The sequence below is a fragment of the Stylophora pistillata genome, chromosome 7 (assembly GCF_964205215.1).
Source record: "Stylophora pistillata chromosome 7, jaStyPist1.2, whole genome shotgun sequence".
NCBI classification, from domain to species: Eukaryota; Metazoa; Cnidaria; class Anthozoa; order Scleractinia; family Pocilloporidae; genus Stylophora; species Stylophora pistillata.
Genome location: NC_142525.1, coordinates 14,432,045 through 14,456,705, shown reverse-complemented (window position 1 = coordinate 14,456,705; position 24,661 = coordinate 14,432,045). Strand labels below are relative to the sequence as shown.

Genomic DNA, 24,661 nt, shown 5'->3' with positions numbered 1-24,661 from the left:
GTAATAAACCTAAACAACTACCAATGGTCTTAACTCCTCTTCTTACTTTTCAGCTAAGCAGTGGAATGCACTACCAAACTCTTTTCATACTTGTTTCTTTGCAGACTTTAAAACCAAAAGATAGGATGTTACCCTTACATAGATTCTTTTTTGCTTGACATACTTAAACTTAAGATTGAGAATTGTATATAATATTTATTTTCTTTACCTTTTCGTGTTTGTTATTGTTATTATTATTATTATTATTAACATTATTATCATTATTATCATTATATCATTTTATTTTTATATATATCATCATATGCGTATTTATACATTACTTTTTTTATGTGGTTTGAGCTCGAAGATACTAACTCATTAGCTACTCTAAAACTCAACTATAAATAAAATTTATGTATGTATGTATGTATCACCCTAAAATCTTGTCACTGTGAGCATATTTCGATTGTTTTCACGTTGCTACTTCTAATTTCATGTTATTGTTGAATCCAGAAGCTGTTTCTTTTCATTTACTGATGTAAATATGGGGTACCCTGATTGATCGATCATGCCAATAAGTGCCCATCAATCAGATTGTTAATTTATAATCTTTCTTTTCCTGTGAATTATGTATATTTTTGAATAATTAGGATTAAGGAAGACTGTGCTTGTGTCTGTGCAGTTTTATTTAAAAATTCTTTTTATTTTCTTGGCCAAGACAAATTACATAATGATTTTTAAAAATGCCGGTTTGTATTTTGTTTAAGATCTGAACTCTAAGTTTATCATATTGGGCATGATATTGTTCGAGTTTCTCAATTAAATCTGTTTCTTGTAGCCAGTAAATGCTTTTTTTTGTGTAAAACTTGATACACATTCAAACCCTCACGCACTTAAAGTAACTGTTTTTAAATTCATTAGCACAAACTCAGTATGCATGTGTACTACTTTACTGTGGAAGCAACCATTCCCACACCTCAAGTTGGCCCACTTAGTTCAAAGAACGGTCCAAGAATTAGATTGTGGATCCCTTGATCAGTTACATTTGGCGTGGGACGTCACCTTATCTGGTGAATCGCTTATTTATGTGTCTTGGAAAACCCATGGCCATGACATAATTGGGACTAAAGCTTTATCTAGAGCTGTTACATTATTTCCAACATGTCAGGGACAATTTGACATCAGTCCTAGTGATTTTCATTTCTTTTGAAGCATCTCTCTCTTTTTTCAAACAAGGGATACTTTTGTGCCGTCAACTTGCAAGGGCGCTTCTCAATTTTTTCCTCTGGTGTAAGGATAAGTTTGATGCATTTAGTTTACAGTACTGGTATACCCACGTTGAACTGCCCTGCAGCTATCTTATCCAGTATTTCTTGACCGATTTGGCTGTTTGGTCGATGAAAAGGCATGGAAATCTCCCCGCCGTCTTGCTTTTTTATTGCCCTTCGAATTCTCGGTCCTAGACAACACATATACACATGAAAAATATATTAATAGTTTCATTTATATTAAGTTTTCACAAAACCCACTTGTTAGTTTGTTTTATTGATTTTGTGGTTTCTTTTTTTGTCTTGCTGTCGTTGTTTTTGTAAGCATAAAGGTCAGATTACTGTGTTTTACTTGAGTAAAGTGGGAATACACCTGCGGTACATGTCCTTTGGATTTTGTAGGTTATTCATAATTAATATGCATTTCTTACAGCATATGATGGCTTTGATATATCACAAATTTTTAAGAGCCGATAAGGCAAAAAGGGACAAGGAGTGAGGTAATGGAGTGTTTAGGGGGTAGTAATAATTTGTTTCTCTTCTAAAGCAAAGAGAGATCTCAGCTCCTGGTGGTGTTCATTCCTCTTCTCCTGGAATCTGGTCAAGTGTAATGGAGTCTCATTATAAGCAGTAAGGTATAAATCCTGGGATAAATGTTATCAAGCATAATTGACTGACTGACCATTAAGTGATTACATGCATGTAAGAGGATTGGCTATATTAGTTATAGATAATTCTCAAGAGAAGGCAGTTGTAGCTCGTAAATGTTTTGAGGTGGCTTTATAGCTGCTGAATTTCTTGTTTCAACTAGCCATCTCATTAGTAATTACAAATTATATTATGGATTAGGAAGACTTTAAACTTGATTATGAATCTGATTTAGATGTCAGTTTTTTTTCTTTAAAAAGATCTTTGTATGTATGGAAGGGTTTACGTGTATACCTTAAGTGTCTGTTAGAGTACAGAGTGACACGGATCTTAATGCACAATATTTAATTTGCTGATGTTGATAACGACGAACTACTTACTCTTTTTCTGATCAAATGTATCAGTGTTGACTCCCAGGGACTTTAGGTACTCCTTCAAAACCTGCCCAGCATTGGGTGGTGGAACGCTTGCCCCTTTTCTTCTTATTTGGTACTTCCTGGCCTTCTCAGACAATTTCACAGTCTTCCAGTCGTTCACATCCAGCATTAGGTGCTCTAGGCCTTTTCCTGGCTGCGAAAGATGTTCGTTGAGCCAGGTGAAGGTTGACATCAAGGGTTGAAATTTTTTTTCCAGGAATTTTCTACATTTTTTTTTAAATTTTCTCTCCTTTACGGATTTCTTTTTAGGTTCAACAGGTGAAACTTTCTTTGTCAACCCAGCCTCGGGAACCATGGACATTACTTCTCCAAAGGACTTTCCCACTCGCTCCTTACATACAGAGTCGAATTCCTTATATATCACTGACCCTACGTTTTTCACTTCCTTTTGTGTTCGTTTGAAGATTTTTTTCCTGAAAGCTCTTTGGCTCGACTTTTTACTTCTGTGAATGCCTCCCTTCTGCTCGCCACACAACCTGTGCTCTTTTGAAGAGGCTACTCTCTACTGGTGTTGTTAAGAGACAGCATTTGCATTCTTGTACTTGGTGCAGAGTTTTTTTACCCTGGGCAGTCTTCTGCCACGGGTTTCCATAGAATATGCTTTTAGATACTGTTAATTTTTTTCTGGCGGCGACCAATGTGAAATTTGGCTATCGATGGCCTTACATATCTTGAGAAAAAAGACATCGATGAAAATTTACTTTTTTGCAATTGTGCTTCATTTTTCTATTTGTAAGTATCTAGCGACCTTCAAAAGATTAATGGAAAGAAACACTTACTTTTGCTCACATGTAAATGGAGATATCCTTCGAAATGTTCCATGTAGAGCGAATATCTCTCTTCCAATTGCCGGTTTTTGTACGCCTTTCCTGATTCATTGTTGTTTCTTGAAATTTTTTTTCGGGCAAGGGACTTAGTATCCTATAAATAAACACGAGCGAATCCGCAGTCAATCCCCATGTCAATCTACATTTTGGTTCTATTTTCTTTTTCACTCCATAACTTTTGCACTTTTTTTTGTTTTTTTATTTTTTTTGTACGACACGAAATTAGACAGACGCCTCCAACTGAGCAGGCGGGAAATCAGTGCAAAGTGCACATGCACATCGTCTCTCCATTAAGATGGGGTGGTAAGGGAGAATTTGAATTTTGAATAACTTTGTTTTTTACCCTTTTCTTGCTGCTAAGCTAGCTGAAAGCCCATTTCAAGGGGGGTTATAATTTTTAAACATATGGAGCACCAACACTAGCAGTTATTTCTCCCTTCCACCTCCCTTCTCCCGCGGCTCAATTTTGTTACATGTTGTAGGTTGATTTCGGTGTCGTGTAAAGAGAGACATTACAGCTGTCGTATATTTGACTTAATGAGAATGAATGAATGAATGAATTCCTAATTTATATTGCGCTCTTTCTATATTTCTTTAAAAGGTGCAGTACCCCCCATCAATTTGATAGACACTACACAAAGATAGACCACAACACCGGGCACTACGTGCCCTACTCTTTTCGAACAGTGTGAGGGTTCTTTAACGTCCCACAAATTTTTTTATCACATACAAGGGCTTGTGCGACGCGACCTCCATTTATCGTCCCCATCCGAGAAGACTAGAAAGTCTAACCACTTGCAGATATTATTACAAAAGCAGCACTTTCTTCTCAGTTATTTAAAGACCCTGAGTGTTGGTCCGGCCGGATTTGAACTCACGACTTCCCGCACAACAGTCCGGCGCTCTACCAATTCAGCTAACCGGGAGGCAGGAAACAACAACCCATGCATTGAGTCCCACAGTACATCTCTTAATTTATTTTAGCATCTTTTATTTCCTTTCGGTCAGGGACGTGGAAATTGCGAACAAAGCAACAAACAATTTGAAGTAATATTATTGAAGTATTTCAGTATCCTGACAATTACAGGAGTTAAAAACATTCTATACTAGAACAGTAAATGATAATTCGTTGGTTTTTTCGCTTGCGAAGCCAGCAGTATTACTTTCCCATCAGAGATTGTCCGGCCTGTGATCGACCTTCAGACGACTGTAACAACCATATTTAATTTGCTAATAATTTGAATATATCAACAAAGTTTAAATGGTAAATTGGCCACCGTTAAGATTATAAAAGGTGACGTTTCGAGCGTTAGCCCTTCGTCGGAGCGAATTTGATTTGGCAGAGTCCACTTTTTTCTCTCCCCAGCCTTCCTCTGCCTTAAAAATCGAAGATGGCGGCCATATTTCGCTAAGAAGTGATACTGAGCACTCGCTCTCAATATTCACTCCCCCACCCCAGTCCCTCTCCTCATTTTTTGCTGTCACTCTCCCCCTTAGTGCAATTTTTTCTCTCCCTAGTCTTTCGCTGCCGTTAAATTCAAAGATGGCAGCCATATTTCGCTAAGAAGATACAGAGCACACGCTCGTCCAAATGACGCCTGCTCTGCAGGTTACTTACCGATAAGAGGTTGTCTTTATTCCATCAGCTTCTACTTTGTTGTCCTTTTTTCTTTAAGTTTATACCGGCTGTGTACTTCATTAGCACAAAAGAATATGTTATAACAAATAAGTAACGATAGGCGTGAACTCGCGTGAAGTAAATTAAATGTTGAGTCTGTTCGACGGTTAACAGCTGATATTTTGTCAATTTTTCTCGCCAACTTTGGAAATGAAGTCGTCAACCTCACTCTTTTCGAGATGGATTCGAGTTTGATGTGCCAACTGTTCTCCTCAGATTTGCAAAGTAAAAAATTTAATAGCGCTCTCACGCTCTAACACAAGGCAGAGTAGTTGGCGATTTTAGAAAATTTAAATTCTAGGGCTTTAGACTGGCGCTTTAGGTATGATAAGGCTTCTAATCATGGTGCTCGGTAGTTGAAATGCTATTTACCAGGTCGTTTTGTTATTGTGTTTCTGGTTTGACTTTTATTTCGTTACAGATCATCGTAAACCTGACTGATTTCAATACAATATTTTCACGATTAAAAACCGTATTCAACTGTACAAACACCAGTTATCAGAACATGGTGAGATGCTGGCAAAACAACTCGGATGCAAGACCAACATTCACTGAAAAACAAGAAAATCTTACCTAAGGTGAGGATTTATCTACCCTCAGCAGTGTTTCAAGCAAAAATGTCATTGGGACTGACTTAATTAGGGTGAATGATGACTCAAACGAAACATAAAAAAAATTCCCTTTAATGAGAATCAGGAATGACTTTTTTATTTCGAAGGCCAGGAAAGAAAGACAACTGTGTTTGTAGCACAATAAACCCATGAGGGTCGTTTAGTCTCTCTTTTTTTTTTCACTGTCTTGGACCGTCTTTGGTGACTTCGTTGCCTACATTGTCCAAAAGTTATGGACTTAGTTATTCCGCTCCACGCACTTTTTCTCTCGCGGGATCAAAGTGGGCAATCCTGAGCGAGCGAAATGAGCTGATCTTGCCTACTTGGGTAGCCAAGAAGAACACAGGATTCGCTTCATCATGCCCGCGGGCGTTGTCAACTGTATAATTAAGTTAGTTACAAGCAAATGTTTCCTCAGACTCCAAACTGCCGGTAATTCATTATAATACTATGTTATAAAATAAATTTGATATTGCCACTGATATCACCCTCTCAAGAAAATGGTTGCCTCCTTTGCAGAAACTCATCTAAATGAAAATTTATGACAAGCAGTTCTACGCAAACGTCGAGGATTTAGTAGTGCAGACATGAAGTCATAAATTTACCATTGATTCTTTCCCTTTGAGTTCTCAGTAACTTAATTTGTTGTGTCTACTCTTTAATTCAGGACCCCTCTAGGAAAGGAATTTGTAAACAACTTTCGAAATCCAATTTTTCACACGGCACTTATCCAAAAATTCAAATTATCAAATCAAAATTATTTAATCAGCATTTATTAAGCATAACTTCTCCACAGTATAGAAGCAATAATTGATAGTTCTTCAATATCAGCGTGACAGATACAAGTGGATTGACTTTGCCTCTCCACAGATGGATCGCAAAATAGAAAGATAAGGGTAACTGTCTCGCATTGACTAGAACCGCGTGCGGTAGATATACACACAATTATTATAGCTATAGCTGTGGTTAGTAAATGTAAATAAGGTTATTACAACGGCTTCCAGTATATATATATATATAAAGTTAAGCAGCTAAAATGCTACAATATCTTGTGTTTAATTCCTGAGTAAGAAACTTGCTCTCGACAACAAGTGATCGCAGATTCGAATTTTCATTCACTCTTTATTCCGTTCTTTCGAAAGCAAGCACGTCCTGTTATAGGCATCAGATCATCGGAGCAACGGGCCGGGAGAGAGTGGGAGGGAGTAATCCTTGTGTTTATTAAGGGCCTGTTTACATGGAGGGAGGGTGCCCCGGCTAACTGGGCTACCCGGCTAGAAGGGTTAAAACATAGCCCGCCTTTACATGCAACTCACCTAACGGGGACAGTGAGTGGGCTACGTGGGCAATCTTTTAAGCAGTCGCTAAGCAAAAGAAACAATGGCCGACAAAAACAACTTTTTGGTGGCAGGTTTGATGTTTGTTTCGCTCATTCCACTAGCGACCGCTTTTCAATGCCTAGGGCTGCTGTTCTGCACTTTGCTGCCATGTTTATCGATGTTTTCGCGGTTAAAGTGCACCCATCCCCTAATTCTTTTTCGTTTAAGAAAATATTCACGCTTTGGTGAGTATCTCTTTGAAAAAAGTTTTTGGATTTGGTCAAATCCTTCAATTATTGTGCCCCGTCGAAGTACGGAAAATCGCATTAAAATCACCGCCATTTTGACTCACGACCGCGTTTCAAGGATCAAGAGTCTGGCGACTAATGTGACGTCACTTCGAGAACCCAACAATCTGTATTTCGCGCCATTTTGCACAGTTCACTGGTTGTTTGGAAGGTTAGATCGATATTGGTCGCAAATATACCGCAGAATGATCTAGTGCTGGAAAGGCTTTCGCAGGTCAACGACTAGCTGAGAATTCCTTGAGCGTCTTCTCGAAGTGACGTCACAAGTCTACTCTGCCCAGATCCCCATTTACGCTGTCGTGGTCCATTCGGATCTCGACTTCAACAGGGCATAAAAAAATGAGGATTTAACCAAATCCAACAATTTTTTTCCAAGAAATACTCACCAAAGCAGGAAGATTTTTTTAAGTGAAAAAAAAAAATTAGGGGTCAGGTGCACTTTAATCTCTCCTCGACTAGCCGGGATAGCCCGGCACGAACCGTTTACATGGTAAAAAGCTATCCCGCATAGCCGGGTGCCCCGCACAAGTACACGAGGTGCCCCGGTTAGGCAGGCTACCCTGTCTAGCATGTAAACGCTTCAAGTGTTTTCCAAAGAAACGTATGAGGAGTTAGCCCGCCCAGGGTAGCTCGGTTAGCCGGGTCACCCTTCCTCCATGTAAACAGGCCCTAAGTTCCACAGTTAGGTTTAAACTTACTGTTAAACACGATACACACAAGCATCGCATAGGGAAACACACGTAATTTTTGAACGATCAAAGCTCTCCAGATCACGTTTGGATAAAAATATTAGAGATCTATAATCTGGAGGTAAATGTCTCGAAAACAGTAGGCATTTTGGGCGATTTTCTTACTCGAGGTAACACTCAGTACGCACTGCGTAGCCGGTACAATGCCACGCAGTTTGAAGCTACTAAAAACCGAATAACGTGGTTACAATCTAGCAGTAAATTACGTCAAAATAAACTACAACTCTAAAGTAAACATCTCATTTAACATCTTGTTTATGATCAAAAGGAACTCGTTCAGAAACGGCAAATCACTTACTGTTATAAAAAAAAAACCTACGGTAATTAAAGACAATAAATCGCGAAAAGCTCTCTGATATGTTCAATGTGCTATGCAAGCACCTATAAAGCCGTTTCAAAAAGTAGGAGAAAATTCAGAATTCCAGTAACATATGATTTGACTACAATCAGCTGTTGTTTAATTACTAGTTTTCTCATTCTTTTGGTTATATTTGTGCGCAAAAACACAGTATGTACTTAAAAAAAAATAGGAAATAGGAAGTTTAGCAATGGACATTCCACTCTACTTGTCCAATGTTTCCGGATCGAATCGGAATTTAGAATGTTGGTTTTTTCGGAGCAAGGAAAACCAGAAGATCTGGAAAAAAAATTCTCCGAGCAAGGACGAGAAAAAACAACAAACTGAACCCACATGTGACGCTAGGTCCGGGAATCAAACCTGGGCCACAGCGTTAAGAGGCGAGCACCCTCACCACTACGCCATCCCTGCTTTCACTATTAATAGAAAAAAAAAAAAAAAAAAAAAAAACCAGCAATCAAATGAATCAACCCTACAAAGTAAGGGAAAAGTTTGGGTATATCAATAAATTCCTTCTGAATTCTCCTTATGACAAAAATGAATAACTGAAGGTTTTGTTGAGTTCTTCTATTTCTTAAACATTTGCGAAATAAGATACACCTATCCTAAAAACAAAACGCAAAAAGAAACATCAAAGTGCAAATACACGATTCCGATCCAAAATCATCGCTTTACCGCAAACCAATAACACCGAAAAAAAGGCGAACCACTCGGATGGCCCGGGACGAGAGTCGTACGAACGAGGCAGGTTGGTCCTCACATTTTAAGATGGCTGTAGTGGCGCTTTTGGTATGGTCTGGATTCGGTTTCCCAAGCAGGCATGACACAACTTATTGTATTCTGCTACATCTTTTCGAAGATTAGATTAGTAGAAATAGTCTAAGATTTTCCGGTTGGTTTATTCATATTCATTTGGATATATCCTTCGCTCCGACGAAGGGCTAACGCTCGAAACGTCAGCTTTTGTAATCGTTACGGTGGCCAATTTACCACTTCAACTTTGTTGATATATCCAAATTATTTCGTTACTCCCACCGACGCAGCCCCAAACAGTTTCTTTCGAAACTATCAGCCTTTAGTCATATTCAGGTGGCCAGCCAAAGGAGTCTATTCCCCTATACAGAACAATTGCATCTGCAGGCCCACAGCCGATGGAATGAACACCATGGTCCCACGGTGGGGAAACAGTTCATTTCGGTAAGATCAAAAATCTCAAACATCCAAAACGAAACATATGCCTTATCTTCCTTTACCAATGATGTTAAAAGCGTAGCACCGAAATTATTGTGTACGACAAACGCAGTCACATAAGATCGTTAGAACCGACGACTGGAAAAACCATTGATTAGAGATGACAAACCTCGGTTTTATAGTACCAGTTCCGAGCCGTCCGGATGGTCTCCGATAGTAACAATTGGCGTATTTCACAAAGCAGTAACGTTACTATCTGCAGTACGTGTGACATCGCAGAGCTCCGATAACTAATCCTAGTACTTAGAGGATCCTTCACTAGAGTTTTACATGCATTTTATTAATGTTTCGATAAGTTAATGAGAGAAAATCATGCTTAATTTATCGAGGAAAATTCACCTTATGACTAGTCAAGAAAAGAGAAGTCACCATCATCACGCAAAAAATGCCAGATTAAAATTCTCATAAGCAATATGCTCCTATCCGATATTATACGAAGAAATTCTACTCAAACTCTCATTCTTTAAAAAAATTAACATGAAATACTGGTACGCTTGACTAGAAATAGCACTGAAATCTTTAAAGATTATCTAAAAATAGAAACATCACAAAAAAAGTGCCTCAGCAGACAGATTCGCCCGAAATTTCCTACATCTTTCTTTTGAGCGAGTCTTTTCACATACTTTTTTCTCTTCAAAGAAATAACCTTTCACATTAGAGGCGCTCGTTTATATCTACGGTCTGCTCCAACTTTGACCAAGAAAAGAAAAGAGATGAGAAAGTCAACACATTCGACTTGCCACACATCCTTGCAAATCTCAATTTGCCAGTGGGTGTACGCTGCTGACGTGAGCAAATGCAATGACTATTTTTCCGCGCGCGCTTGTTTTTTTCTGGTCAATTAAGATTTGTTAAATAAAAGGGAACTCTTTAGCTACAATGCATCAATGTTATGTTATAAAACAAATGGTAAACACCACAGCATACACTATTGAGTTATGGATGCACTTGGGAGGTTTGCTAAGCACTCAAGAGGCTAGAGTCGCTCTCGGCTATCGCCTCGAGCGACTCTTACGCTTCTTTCGTGCTTAGCAACCTCCCGCGTGCATCCATAACTCAATAGTGTACGCTGTGGTGTTTACCATTTGTTAATAGTCAACTGCATTATTTTATAAATTGACTAGCGTGAAAATTTAGGTACTCACCCAGCAATTTATCTGATAAATTGTGGGAAGTTGAAAATAAAGTGAAAATCAACTCCTTGGCTACTAAGTAGCACCATGTTGCGATTATTAGGAAAATATACTTTTAAGCTGCAGTGATTCCGCTCAAAATTACATGCTGAAGAGATAAGGGAAAATTGTAAGCTCGCTAATCAAGTTAAACCAGCTGTACATTTAAAACTGCTGAACTACACCCACTCCTATAAATAATGCAAAAGTTATTCACTGTCAAGCTTAGAAAACCGTGAACACAAGGGAAAAAAGCTACAGTGATGTTATGAAGTTAAGAGGAAACCATATAGAAGATTGTAAAGTTACGAGTGGTATCGCTGAGTATGTGGTTCTCTTGTACTACCAAAAGGTCTGAATAGCAGGCAATATGTAACGAGCTAAAGAAATATACAACATTTTTGAAAACATGTTTCGACAACTAATCTGTTATCTTCAGCTCAAATTTATACAGAGTAAAAAGTTGAATTTAAAGTGCTCAGGGGTCAAAAAGGCATTAGAAACAAAACAATGTATGCAACTAAATGGAAAGTTTAAATGAACATTATTAAGTTGATGATTAAGTGTAGGTTACTCCCTTTGAATGAAGGCTCCGTACGTGTGTGGTTTACAAGCTTTCATGTGCGGGCAGTAATACTTACAATTTTGTCGAAACCTCTCGTCACTTATCCTCATGTGTGCACGAGGACTTGGTTAGTGATGAGACCTCTCACACTTTCAGACATCTACAAAATTCTCAACAATGTCGCCCTATATGTTCTGATGAATGTTTTAGCACTTAGATCACGCTTCCGCGACTCTCAAACTTAAAAGCAAAGGAGCTATCCACATTCGAGGCAATCCACACTTAATCATTAACTTTCTCATATTAAATTTTACTTTCCTTATAATTGCATACATTACTTTGTTTCTAGTGTTGCTTTGTCCCATGAACATTTTGGTATAGACTTTAAATTCAACTTTGTACTTTGTATGAAGGAAGAACTGTCGAAACATGTTTTTAAAAAGTGTTGTATGTTTTCTTAAATTCTCTTGTATTCCTGCGCTTCTTGATCTCTAAAGCACTAACATTGTAAAAATTCTCGAAGAATCAAAGGTGTTCAATATTATATTCGAAAGCTTCTAATAAATATTTTAAATTGCTTTCGGGCCTTTGCATCTCTCTTTCAAAGAAAAGGACCTATCATCTAGTTCTTATTTTTCGTATGTTGCTACATAGAAGATACTAACGTTCGAATAGTGACGAAACTAGTGACTGAATAATATGATATGAACTACGCCTTTTTTATGCTTAATGGTGGAACATCCGACCGGCGATAACATGTCACAAGATTACAATTCTCTCACAATTTTTTAACAAACAAACTTAGAATTATGCATCATGTTTTTCCTTACAGTGGAATGTTTCAGCGGTTTTGATTGCAGTTGGAGCAACAGGCACTTTACAAAACAATACCATATATATCGTAATATGATTTTGACACAATAAAGCTACAAATATATATACTGTTTCCACGTTTGTCTCATCCACTTGATTACTGATGATTCATTTACGTAACGGCACACATCCTCTACGTCCTGATGTCTGAATACACAGTATCTGTACCACTAACACGTGGCAGTACTGCCTTCTGTCGAGGACCTGTCAGTTCACCAAGCTCAGCATACTGAAGGTCACCGGGTTTTGGTGTCTGTCGGCGATACAAAGTAAAACATACTAAATGTAAGTCGTAGTTCAGCGAAACAGAAACCTTTATGCATTCTTACAACAGCGGTTCATCCAAAAAATGAATTAATTAAATTGTAATAATAGAAAGAATGTAACTCTTGGAATGAGAAATCTGCACAACTCCTACATCGACTTTTGAACTATCAGTTATTTTCTTTAACGGCAGAGTGCGGTCACGAGCATGTATAGATGATGATGGCACAGAAAAAAGTGATACATGCATTTGATCAATCGTTCATGAAACAAACTTTACTAAGATCTTGGAACAATTTAAATGTAAGATCCGTTAACTACAGCTCCCTCATTGCCGGCCTTACCCTTTTTTTCTTCTTTGTCTTATCGACCACTGCATATTGTGGAAGTGGCTCTTTTGGTTCACTTGCTCCATTCCCTCTTCTTCCCTCAGACCTCATATTAGCAAATTCGTAAGTCACTGGAGGCAAAGATGATGGCTTGGAGGCTCGATAGCTGGCATTAGGACCCGCAGCTGCATACTGGTGGTCGGCTGAGGAATAACCTCCTTCCCTATAAGTCACAAGGACTTTTAATCAAATTAGAACCTTCTGCTTCTGCAGGGACCGTGGGGGCTGGGGGTGGGGGGACTTTAGAACCCCCCCCCCCACATTTTTGGCGGTTTAAATCATTATTTTTTTAAATTAGAAGCTAGTCTATTCATTTAAATTTGGTCAAACGTGAAGGCCAGTTTGTTACTCATTGTTTTATAAGAATTAAAAATTAACTTCACTTTTGGCAGTTTTGGACCCATTTCTAGCAATTTCAGAAGACTTTAATTTCAAATTTTCCCGGGGGAACATGCCCCCGGACCCCTCTAGTTGGCTCACGCTAACGCGTTCGCATTAGCCTCCCCACTTGCAAATCCGCTCTGCGGGCCCTGTTCTGAACTCTTAAGTAAGGTTTATAAAGTGCTGCAGTTTAAAAAACTGTTTACTCGCATTCAAAAACATGAGTAAACATGCACATACATGTACATAGTGAAACAAACAAACAAAAAAAAAAGAGAAAAAAAGCGGGGAAAAATAAACATGCTTAAAACTTCCCAGGTCAGTGGAGGCAGGGTCAAAATCATTCCATCCATATATATTCAAAGTTTTTTAAAACAAAAACTTAATTGACAAATATATAGAAAATATTCGACATTCCGGTAACAAAAGAAAATTCACTAGCTAGTACTATACAACACTCACATCTCCACGTCTTGGTCCCCATTAGACTGGACTTCTTACATTAGCATGTAAAAAAGAGAACAAACAGTAAGAAGATTTTGCTAGCATGTTGTTTCGTTTGCTTTGTACGTATAAAAAAAACTTTCGAAAAATAGCTTTAGCTATAACGGTGCGGTTATCTGGAATAGCTTGTCCCCTGAATTGCGGCAAGCAAAATCACTTCAATCCTTCCGAAATGGTTGTCGCAATTTCTTCGTCTGAATCGACAAAACACACACGGCATCTATGTAAAGCAGAATTTCTTTATTTTTTTTCTATTTCACTTTTAAATTTTAGATCATGTTTATATAGATTAAAATAGATTGTAACTGTAATAATAGATTGTAATAATATTATCATTTTATCTGATAGATTTACCGTGTCTAAATAAAAATAAAGTTCAAGTTCAAAGTACATTAATTTTGATAACATCTTTGACAATTACGGACTTACAGTGAAATCAGAGCCAAACGCTGTCCCGAAATTAAATCAAAGTGACACTATAGTGAACTTGTGGATATATTGCGCAGAAAATGCAGTGATTTCGACTGAAAGCCAATGATCTGGTGATTTCAAGAAACAGAATTGAGCCATGATCCCCACAAGATTCCTACCCGATTGATCCGTCATATTCAACCATCGATCGCCCAGACTCCTAAAGCGGCACCAACGCCACAAAATACCCCTAAACGCCACTTAATGCATATTTCTCGTCGCTACGCTTCGTACATCAAGAAAAAAGGTAGTTGACATGGTGAACATGAACTCGTCGAGGCATATAAATATGTCAATTTAGTCTCTGAAAACCAAAATGCAAAATTGATTGAAATTAAACTTAATTCACACTTTAGATTAAAATGTGCAATATTTACCCCTCGAACCCTTATTTTTCGTGCAACAAGGGAAACAAGGCCCAAATTTCCAGCAACATATTCCAACGACAAGGCCAAAAACAAATGCCACCCCCAACGTGATGAGGAGAATCTCCCACCAATCCATCCCTGAAAACAATATAATAATGATTATTTGCATGTTTCAAGATTGGAAGATCGACCACACCTGATTGGTGAACCATATTTCTTACAAGCTACAAGAAGCAGAATGGAGCTATCGCAGGCCATAACTTTGCTTTGATGGCTGATACTGTTCACAAACTCTTCAATTTTACATGTGTGTAGTGTTTCTAATGGAAGCTGTCCATATCAATTCTAAACATCTCATTATGTAAATGATCTACACCTGTTACTTTATAAAGTAATTCAAATAAATTGCTTTAATGCTTTAAAGCTATTTTAGATATGGTAGTAGGATGGAAGGACTTCATCTTTCTTTAAACAAATCAAGCAGAAGTCGGTAATGTAATGTGAGTGATGGGGTTATTAAACCAAATCAATTTTTAAATTTGAGATCCTTATATCCATAAATGAGCTTACGATACAATTATAACTTATTATTCAAAAAGGTTGTTGCAGATGTTTTATAATTGCCTCTTCTCCCATTCGCACATTACACAAAAACCAACCACACTGTCTACCAACTTCACATACTCTTCAACACCAAACAGTTTCCTTTATTAACAACAAAAATTTTGCATTTGCTCTTTCATCTAAAATGGGGCAGGTATACATTTACTGCCATTGATCAATCTTGGTCTACAATCATGAATGTTTTATGGGATTTGTGCAGCCAAGTGGTTAGAGCGCTGGTCTTATGACTTGGTGGTCCCAGGTTCAAGACCTTCAAATTGCCGCCAACTGGATCTGCCCTGAGTTCAACTCCCTGTCCATACTTTGCTCATGCATGTAACTAACTGGTCTACCTCCTGTCAATTCGGGTTTTTAAACTCTATTCAATGTTTATTTACAATCTTAAGTCCCATTTGTTTTCATTTCAGGGCCTCGACGAGTTACTTCGTGTAAATCTAGTTTACCCTAGTAGAATGGAGAGTACTGTTATAGCGAAGCTCGCAGCCGGCGTTGTACGTGCAGCATAGCCCTATACTTTTAAGAAATATTAGTAACTCATCAAGCCAAAAAAATTTGGTTTGATGAGCCACCATACATCCATATGATCAAGGCGCTACTTTAAGCATGCGCAGCCAAATGCATTGCGTGCACAAGTTAAGCCATTACGCAATTGGAAGGAAGAGGGAGAGGAAGAAGTTAATGTGCACACGCGAATGCATGTGTACCTTAAAGTCCCAATTCGTGCGCGCCAGTTAACACCGTAGAAACTGATGAAGTGCTTTCGAGTGACGAACTTTGGCGCAGCATACGGTGGGCACGCGATTAGGCATTAGACGGGGACTTCACGTGGGATAGAAGATGCGAGGCTGCGCAAGCAAAGAATTAGAAACCCGAATTTAGAACGGGAGATCATACTGCTGAGTTTAGTTGAACAGTAATTCTTGGCGTTTTGTTATTCCTTATAAACTTGCAACGCCACCAGCCTCAGAGCAAAAGGTTTTCTTGCTCTGAGAGGAGAATTACTTTACTTCAAGTTGGTGAAAAAGGGTTGTGAGTGAAAATAGGCTGGAAAAAGATTGAAAGCGACCAAAGAAAGAAAAAAGTAGAGGGTGTAGAGCAAGTCAAGAAAAACGCGAAATAAGGTTTGAAAGGACTAGAAAATAGGCAGAACACGGCAAGAGAAAAGCAAAAGATAACAAGAAGAAGTTACGGTAAAAATGCCAATATCTTGCAAGACCCAAGAGAGAGGGAAATGCTAAGAGCTCCAGAGAACAGGCTAAAAGAAGGTCAACAAGAAAAAGAAAGCAACCTACAAAGGATCCAAGGAAGGAGCCACTGGTTTTCTCTCACGCTAGGGCCCAAAAAAATGTAAAAAAATTTTATCGATCATCGTTTCCTGCTAGTTTCAGTTTATAACTCAGTTCTGTTTTGACGATGGCAAAAAAAAGATACCACTTTGTGGTAAAAGTCTTGGCATTCGTCGTTTTAAACCTTCGCGTAGGTTCATCGCTCAAATAATATTTCAGAAAGTTTGTGTTTGTATTCTCCAAATAACTTCTTGTCCTATCGTATGGAAAGTTTTAATACAGTCGCGGTTTTAAGAGAAGAGAGGCCATCCTACGGATTCTGTTTTGGCTGGAAAGTTCTCAAAAAATAGAGGACGGCGTAAGTAAGTTTTTAGCATTTACTCTTTTACTAACTACCGCAGGGTTGACTTTGTTTATTCAAAAAAATCGCGCACTGTGCAAGATGCGTGGTTTTACCGCAAGAAATCATGTAATGCCCTCTCCGAAATTTGAAACACCATGAGGTTGAGTCAGCGAAGTTCATGATTACAAATAACTCTGCGCAGTAATTTGATTTTGACTATGTTGTCAAGTGAGAACTCAGGCAGTGTGCGCCCTCCGATTGCGTTGCATTGTAGCAGCGATATTTTCAAAATGGCGGTAAAAGCGACAGAAATCGGCAGATTTTGACTAAACATTTCGCAAAAGTCAAGCTGTTTCTCTTTTCTTTCCTTATGAGGAACTTTGTAAGCGTATCGGTCTCTCAAGTCTTCGTGAACAGCGATTAGCGAAAATTTTGTCCACTGTCTTTAAGATATTAACTAGTGATGCAGGACCAAAAAGCTTACGTGATCTTATAACAGTTAGGTGCTCCACTTATAATCTTAGGGGCACCACAATACTGGACCTCCCAAAAGTAAAATCAACAACCTTCGGGTTAAGATCATGGAGATATGCTGCATCGAAACTATGGAAAGCTTTACCGGACGAGTCTCGAAAGATACAGACACTTACTAGTTTTAAAAATTACTTAAAAACACTAGATCTCACGGGACTCTAGCGCGGTGAGGATCTATCTTTAATTATATTTCAACTCGGTGACTACATTATTAAATTCTTATATTTTAATATTAGCCTGTTTTTAATGATTACATTTTACATTTTATATATTCTAGTTCTTAATTCTTAATTTATTTAAATTTATATATCTTCACAAGGCTTTATAATTTCCTTTTTTCTTTTTATTTCGTGGCGTACCTGTAAACTAGCTTTTAGCTAAGCGTTCTGACCACGTTAAATAAATTGATTGATTGATTGATTGATTGAATGTGATTCGATATATTGTGTTCGGGCCCGGACCCGCAGTGGGAGGATCTCACACCCCCCAGTGAGACTGGACTTATGACGGGACCACCCTACTGAGGACAGTTTTTTGTTGTGTTACTATTATGGTATATAAAAACGTGCTTTTTCGCTTTAAGTTATTTTAGTAGTCTGAACAAAATATTTTAGTAGTCGGAACAAAATATTTTAGTAGTCTGAACAGAACAAATTGTGAATGTGGAGAAATATTTTTTGGGAGTACTTGTCGCGTATTCTATCGTTCTCAAGGACAAACGCAAGCACTGTTTTCTTAGCTTGCAATTTGAGACCGGTTTTCGAGAAGGTCAAATTCGTTGTAAGTCCTAGTTTGAAGCCCTTCAGAGATTTGCATAGCCACTTTGATTCTTGTTACAAAAGGTTAAATATTTTCTTCTGTGCGCGAGCGCGTGGAGCGAGACAAATTCGTTCTTAGGAGGCGTGGGGCTTCTTCTATTTTCGCTTGGTGGAAAAAGTTCCTGTATTGGCAAGTCTCTGTCTTTTTATTATGCGTTTGTATGTCAAGGGCCGAGTCCCTATTGAATAACTCGCGTCTAGGAAAATAATTTCTGACTTTGATATTATTCATTCCGCCATCGGCTGTGAGTGTAATATAACTGCTGCCATTCGTGTCAAGATTCGTACACAGATTGCAGTTTCGAATCTGTCTTAATCACGTCAGTTGTCTCCTACGAACGAATTCGTCGCAGAGGAATGACAGGAGTCGCGCAGGCCCGTCAAATTTTTTAACTTTCGAAAGAAAGGCAATAGACAGTGAATCCCCATTATCATCCAAGCATATTCACGCTGTCTCGCCGCCACCAAAGAAGTTCACTCGACCTCGTCAGGATGCAAATGACTCACTTTTTGATTTACGACCATGATGCAGCGCAATCAAAGTGCGCACACCTCCTGGTGAGAACCTGTCAAACATCTGAGAATTAAATAACGAACCGCAAAGGTGCGATGTAAACAGACGCACGGGTTTCATGGATTTACTTCTACTGCGAAAAGAGAGAACTGTTCGTTTTCATTATTAATTTTTAACCCTACATTTCATGCTTTCTACTCGATGCGTTCGAACAACAGGAAATGTTCGTCTCACAAACACATGGAGCCACTTTTTTAATTTCTTTTTTATCTCATTTATTTATTTCTCCGAATCTTAGCAGAAATAGATAAATTACATTGTATATAGGAAGGAGAAGAGAGGGGCACGCATACACTTTCTCTTTGCACAACATTTCGAGTAAAACGTTCTTTATTAATGCTCAGATTGTGATGAACATGCTTATGATACGAGCACTTTCTTCTACTGCTAGAAACTCAAGAATCAGTCTCTGAAATTGAGATGTAATGAAACGGGGTCCTGGCATTGTACTCGCAGGCACTCTGGTTAGCATATGGTTTGCGTAAATAACTGTCGCTTACAGATTGCGAAGCACGTTTCGGGCAGTTTTCAGGACACATCATCAGTTTACAATTCATGATTATTTACTGCCTTTGACCATTTCGTAAGTGATTGAGAAAGATAAATCCGTATATGTACCACTAGTAACATATCTGAAGCACATTTTAAACTTTCCATGCATACGATTTTAGGAAACTAGGTTTTATGTTGACTCTAATAGAATGTGTGAAGAATTGTCTTCCTCTCTCTTCAACATCATGTACTGTTTCTGGAGCACAATTAAAAGAAGCAGGTTATTGAAAAATGTCTCACTTTTGATTCAGTTAATTGCTGCGCAGCGAGCGAGCAGCAACATAATCAGGATTTGAAAAATACATAAGGGATGCGAATTCTCTAATTCATCACTTTTTAACAGAATGTATTGCAACTTTTAACCAGAGTGCACGGTCCCACGGTTGTTGTGATAAGTGTATTGCCTTACATAGCGTTGCTACTGCAAGGACATTTCCCATATGAACTCAATCGACTTGTAAACCTACTTTCCTAAGAAAAAGCAAATTAACTAATCGCGAGTATTGTAAGATAAATGTACTATCTTGATCACTTAACGAAGGACAGTTGAATAAGAACAATAAAAGAAGTCACTTGATCAATGAATAACTCTACCTCGCATAAGTTGACATGCCGGTAAGGCGGGAAAGCAAGAGGGTGTTCACCGATGGTGTTCATAGGGCCTGTACGACTCCTGCCATTTGCTAACGCTTTTAAATCTTCTGCCCTTAAAATTAAGCTCTCATTAGGATATCTCTTAAAGGCTTCCTTTGCGATGTAGGAGTAAAAGTTAATTTTAAGATGTTATTTCCCATCTGTTCGTTGTAGAGGTTTGGAAAAGCCGGATGAGATTGTGTTACGAAAGGCAATACTTCTGTGAGATGACTCAGAACTATGAGATTACTGAGAACACAATTGTATTTATGCGTATGTTTCCTTGTAAGCATGAATGTATGGGAGAAGTTATGGTGGTAATAGACCCCATTTTCACTAGAGTGCATAAGGTTCGATCATTGTAATGTGTATCTTTCAGTTTTCAAACTCTCAACTTTATATCAATTGTCACTGTTTACCATATTTATTTCTCTGTACCTTCCCTCAAAAGTTGTAGCAGGCGAGTCTGTAACCTGACTTCCTTAGTTTAGAATTGTGTGATTATATAATTCTCCCGCAGTTACCCCAATTTTGTCACATGTAATGTTATTTGGATGACATTAAATGCTCTGGCTCAAACTTTCAAAAGTGCATGGTATTCTTAAAAATGCTAATACCTAACCTAACCATTGAAATAAGGAATTGGTCAAAAGATATGTGATATCTAGAAAAGCAAGTATTCTCCTTTAATTAGGACGGAACTAATGGATGCCCTCCTACTTTGATTCATGTTTATACTTTCACCAGCCTCCTCCCCTTTAATGTTTAGGGGCATATAGAGGAAGAGTACTTTTTGGTACAGCACAAGGTGAGATTAAGAGGGCCTTGGATTTAAAGGTTAAAAAATTAAAATAAGAGAGTTGCGTAGACCATATCCTACTCTTTCATAATCCTCTGGACATTTGCACAAATGACAGTGATTATCAATCTCATTCACTTTCAATATCCACTGAACTCGTGGCAAGATAATGACATTCGTATTTTTTTAAATAAAGAAATAAAAGTCTGCCCTCTTACAGCAGATAGTTATTTATGCATGAGCAAATTACTATTTTTATGGCACTCTCTGAAGATTAAAATTTAAAAGCAGACACAAAGCTGTGGTTCGGTACCAACTCTTGCTCTTTATCTTCTTGTAAATTGAGGTGATTTTTCCATTATGAACATAAACCTGGTTTAATGTGTACGTGAAGGTTATCGATCCAGGTAGGCTGACGTTTATAAATTAGTTAAGAAATTTCTCGATTGTGTCCTAGCAAGGGTTGACTCATTGTTACCCAACTAACCTAAACTGAATAAATAGAATATAGAATTAATTTGTTCTCCTTTTAAGGTGTGCATGAGACTTTTGATATCATAGCAGGCTTGAACTAAATGGAAAGGTTTATAAGAAATCTGCATGCTTACGTGTGTTTCAAAGTCAAAACCGGAATTGTGCGGGTACTAACAGGTGTCGGAAAGAAGTTTGCTAAGCATTTTCATAAGCACACATTTGTTCTTCTAAGAATCGTGCTAATCTGCCTAATGCCGAATTCTTATTTTTCAACCAAATTTGATATTCCTTTCAATATTCTTAGATTTCCTAGAGTCAGTTATCAACAGGTACTTTTTAAGACTTTTCTTTTTCTTTTTTAATTTTTCCCCTGACCCTATCAACATCTTTTATGTATAGGGATTGGTATTGGTTATTAACCTACACTCTAAAGTTTGGTGTGCAGCCTACGCATCAAAATCTTGTTTGCTTATTCTAAACATGGCATTCATGAATGGCGTACCTGCCATAAATTTTCCATTTCCCTGTTTGATTATTCATAATGGTGTACAGCCCCATGTGCGCAAGCCCATAGAAAACCATAGGTAAGGTTGACGTATGCAAGGCAAATACCCAAACCTTATCAAAAACTTTGATGTTTAAATTTTGTCATGGTAAACCAGTGAAAGTCTTATATATGGTCGAACTAACACACTTTTTCATATCAATAAAACTTTTTCTGACTTGTGATTCATGTTAACAGGTTGCCACAACTCTAACTTCCAAGAAATTTATTCATTTGGTAACATCATAGGGAAGTACCATATAAATCTTTTCAACTTGTTTAATGTGGCCAATGACGACGTCAACTCAACCTTAAAGTTAAAGAGAAAACGTGACGGATGTTTGGAGTTACTTTCAGTAATACACAAATGAAATCCTGCCTTTTTTCTAGGTTTGTGCAATTATCATCAAGTTTCAATTACGATATTCTAGTTATAGCTTGTCTTTGTTCAAATCAAACTTTCGTTTGCAAGAACACAGATGCTAGACAAAAGAAGGCACTGACATATGCAGTAACAGTAAAGTTACCGAATAAAAAAACAAAAAAAATTATAAAAGATAACATCTTTTTCCAGCCAGAGGACAATCATGGAATACAGATAGTCGAAAGAAAAGAACTTAGAAAATAACAGGTTTAACTTAACGTTTAAACAAGAGTTAGAGTGACTTTTCTTAACGATATTCTACACTAATCAGGGCAGGTTGAGACGTTAGAGAAAAATCGGTGGGGTAAGCATTCACACATTAAAAGAAGATAGAAGAGAAGCCATACAATCTTGGCGTATGTTTCGCTGACTCACGTGCAAACCCTTCAAACGCTCGATTTGAAGTCGTTTACCGTTGTTTGTTTCGATTTTGGCTCATTTTCCCAAATAAGAATTATCATTCACCCTCAGTAGGATATCATTACTCGGGCTTTCCGAAGGAAACAGCCAAGTTATAAATTGGGCTTCGTTTCTTGCGTTCAATCACAAATCGACGACGTGTTAACAGCGCATGCGTAGATTCTATGTAGTGCGCATGCGTTGATTGCGAAAACAATGGAGTCTAACGCGCTCAAAACACTTAAAAACGCACACAATTCTCGCGGTAGACCCACACTAAAAGATGTCGCGCATTTTCGGAAGGGGTCGGTCCGAGAGGTTAATGAGAGATCAATTTACGAGCGAACCATTACCAGTGAACCTTTTATCATGAGCCACGCTATGACTGCTACATCAAATAAACCATCTATCGAAAATCATGCTATATCAAATCGGCTATCTCATGTTGCCGTTGGCCTACATAGGAATCGTCGTGTGGTTAAACGTGATCAAGAACCCAACAGATTACCAATACGGACTCTGAAATGTCTGAGAAATAAAAGCAGAAAGCTGAAGGAGTTTGTCTTCAAACGTATCCGTGCAAACATACCGAAGTCTTCCAAGCTTTATTGTTATGTGAAGGTTGGAAAAGTTAAAAAACATGAACGTAATACTCAGAGAATGAGCTTAAAAAAAGTAACAACATGAAATGTAAATTTTTCTTTAACTGCTCTGGCTGGATTTATCGAGGGATAATGAAGCTTAAATGTCGAGCAAATCGGTATTTATCATTGTTTACTTGCAATAGTTTGATGTGCTTGTACAAAAATCAGACCCATATATCGAATTATTTAAGCTGAGCACTGATGTAGACTGAAGAACCCTGGTCCTGCTCCAATGTGCATTGACCCTACCAAAAACAGTATCAGCCCCGTATAGCCAGTATAGTTAGTATTTGAATAAAATTCTCGACAACGTGTTGCAATGAGTTTGTGCTCTTTGATTTACAATAAAAAACATGGAATTAATTCTGCCAATGACCTCGTGTTAATTATGGATATTGGAAATCAGTTGTATTCAGGCTTGTCTCAATTAGCCAGACATGTTGAATCCTCTTCAATGCAGTCAGAATTACCATTGATGCTAAATGTATTTAACGATGACTATTAACTTCAGTACAGTGAAAGCTACTCTGGTACCATTCATCAAGAAGCCACCATAGAAGAATATCACTACTGTTGTTCTTTGCATAGAGCCTTTGAATCACTTATTGCTGAAAACTACACCAGAGCTGAAGAGTTTAGATAAAGTGAAAAGCTGAAAAATAAACTAAATGGAGCTCTGCTTTTAGGCTTGGCTAAATCTATATATTAGTTGTTGTCTTCATTGTTATCAATATTACCATATAACAAGCTCTCAGATCTGTGTTAAAACCCACTACAGTAGCAATTCTGTATTAACTACAGCACCTTTCAAAAACATTATTTCACACCAAAAAACATGCTTCCAATTAACCAAGTACAGAGCAAAGGCATGATAGGAAACTATCATAGAAAGTATTATGAAGACTTACCTTCAGAGGAGCTGTCAGTTGGTGGTGGAGATGTTACTGGTACATTTGTTGGACATGTTTTCCGTTTTATACCAGACACACTGAACTCTCCCAGTTTGTTACCTTGCTTAATCGTAGCATTTATAAGTGTTGTGATCACATAGGAAGTAAAAAAAATTTAAATTCAAAATATAGAAATGTGGGCAACTGGTAATCATCTCAATAATTTACATACCCCACACTTATTGACTGCACTCCTTCATAACCATATTTATCAGCAAAAACATTTTTAAGCTGCAAGTAAAAATCTCAATCATTTGACAAAAAATCTCAGCATAAATGTACCACACATGTGTACCTGTATTGTAGACATACATATTAAGAACAAATAAGAATGACACAATATTATGTACTAATTAATTAAAATTAGTACATAATATTGCCGTTTTGCTGAGAATCAGCTCAGAATCAACCGAAAGTCTATGAGCAACTTAGTGAGTCTGTCTCTTCAAAGAATGCCACTTCAATGAATGAATGTTCTTCTTCTTGTTACCTTCTTCATATTTTTTGGTGAAAAAAGCACCAAATCAATTATTTCCCTAAATACAGAGCAAGAGCAAAAAATGAATAATCATGGAGGTTGTGAAGAGCGTTTTAAGCTCAAGATTTTAAAGAACTCTGACAGACTGAGTGCGACCTAGAAATT

General features: G+C 37.8%; 1 protein-coding gene, 1 long non-coding RNA gene and 1 pseudogene across 2 annotated transcripts; all 3 read right to left on the bottom strand.

Moving 5' to 3' along the window:
• LOC111347438 (fibroblast growth factor receptor homolog 1-like) overlaps positions 1 to 24,661 on the bottom strand; it is a 60,904-nt pseudogene that overhangs the window by 25,483 nt on the left and 10,760 nt on the right.
• Positions 6,208 to 13,325, bottom strand: LOC148726758 (uncharacterized). The gene is made up of 3 exons (XM_088728609.1): positions 13,318 to 13,325; positions 12,652 to 12,859; positions 6,208 to 12,296 (listed from the first exon to the last, which is right to left on the bottom strand). Exons 1-3 carry the CDS (start codon positions 13,323 to 13,325, stop codon positions 12,177 to 12,179), a joined length of 336 nt encoding a protein of 111 aa, XP_088584735.1. The 3' UTR covers positions 6,208 to 12,176.
• LOC148726757 (uncharacterized) lies at positions 13,069 to 24,111 on the bottom strand. Its single transcript, XR_015989736.1, has 3 exons — positions 23,977 to 24,111; positions 14,430 to 14,558; positions 13,069 to 13,573 (listed from the first exon to the last, which is right to left on the bottom strand). It is a non-coding gene; the product is annotated as an uncharacterized LOC148726757 (long non-coding RNA).

Bases quoted from the DNA above. Each gene is read 5' to 3' on its own strand.
- LOC148726758 (XM_088728609.1), bottom strand. The intron at 12,297-12,651 runs GTAAGGCCGGCA...TATCGCCGACAG, and splicing joins AGACAAAGAAGAAAAAAAGG to ACACCAAAACCCGGTGACCT.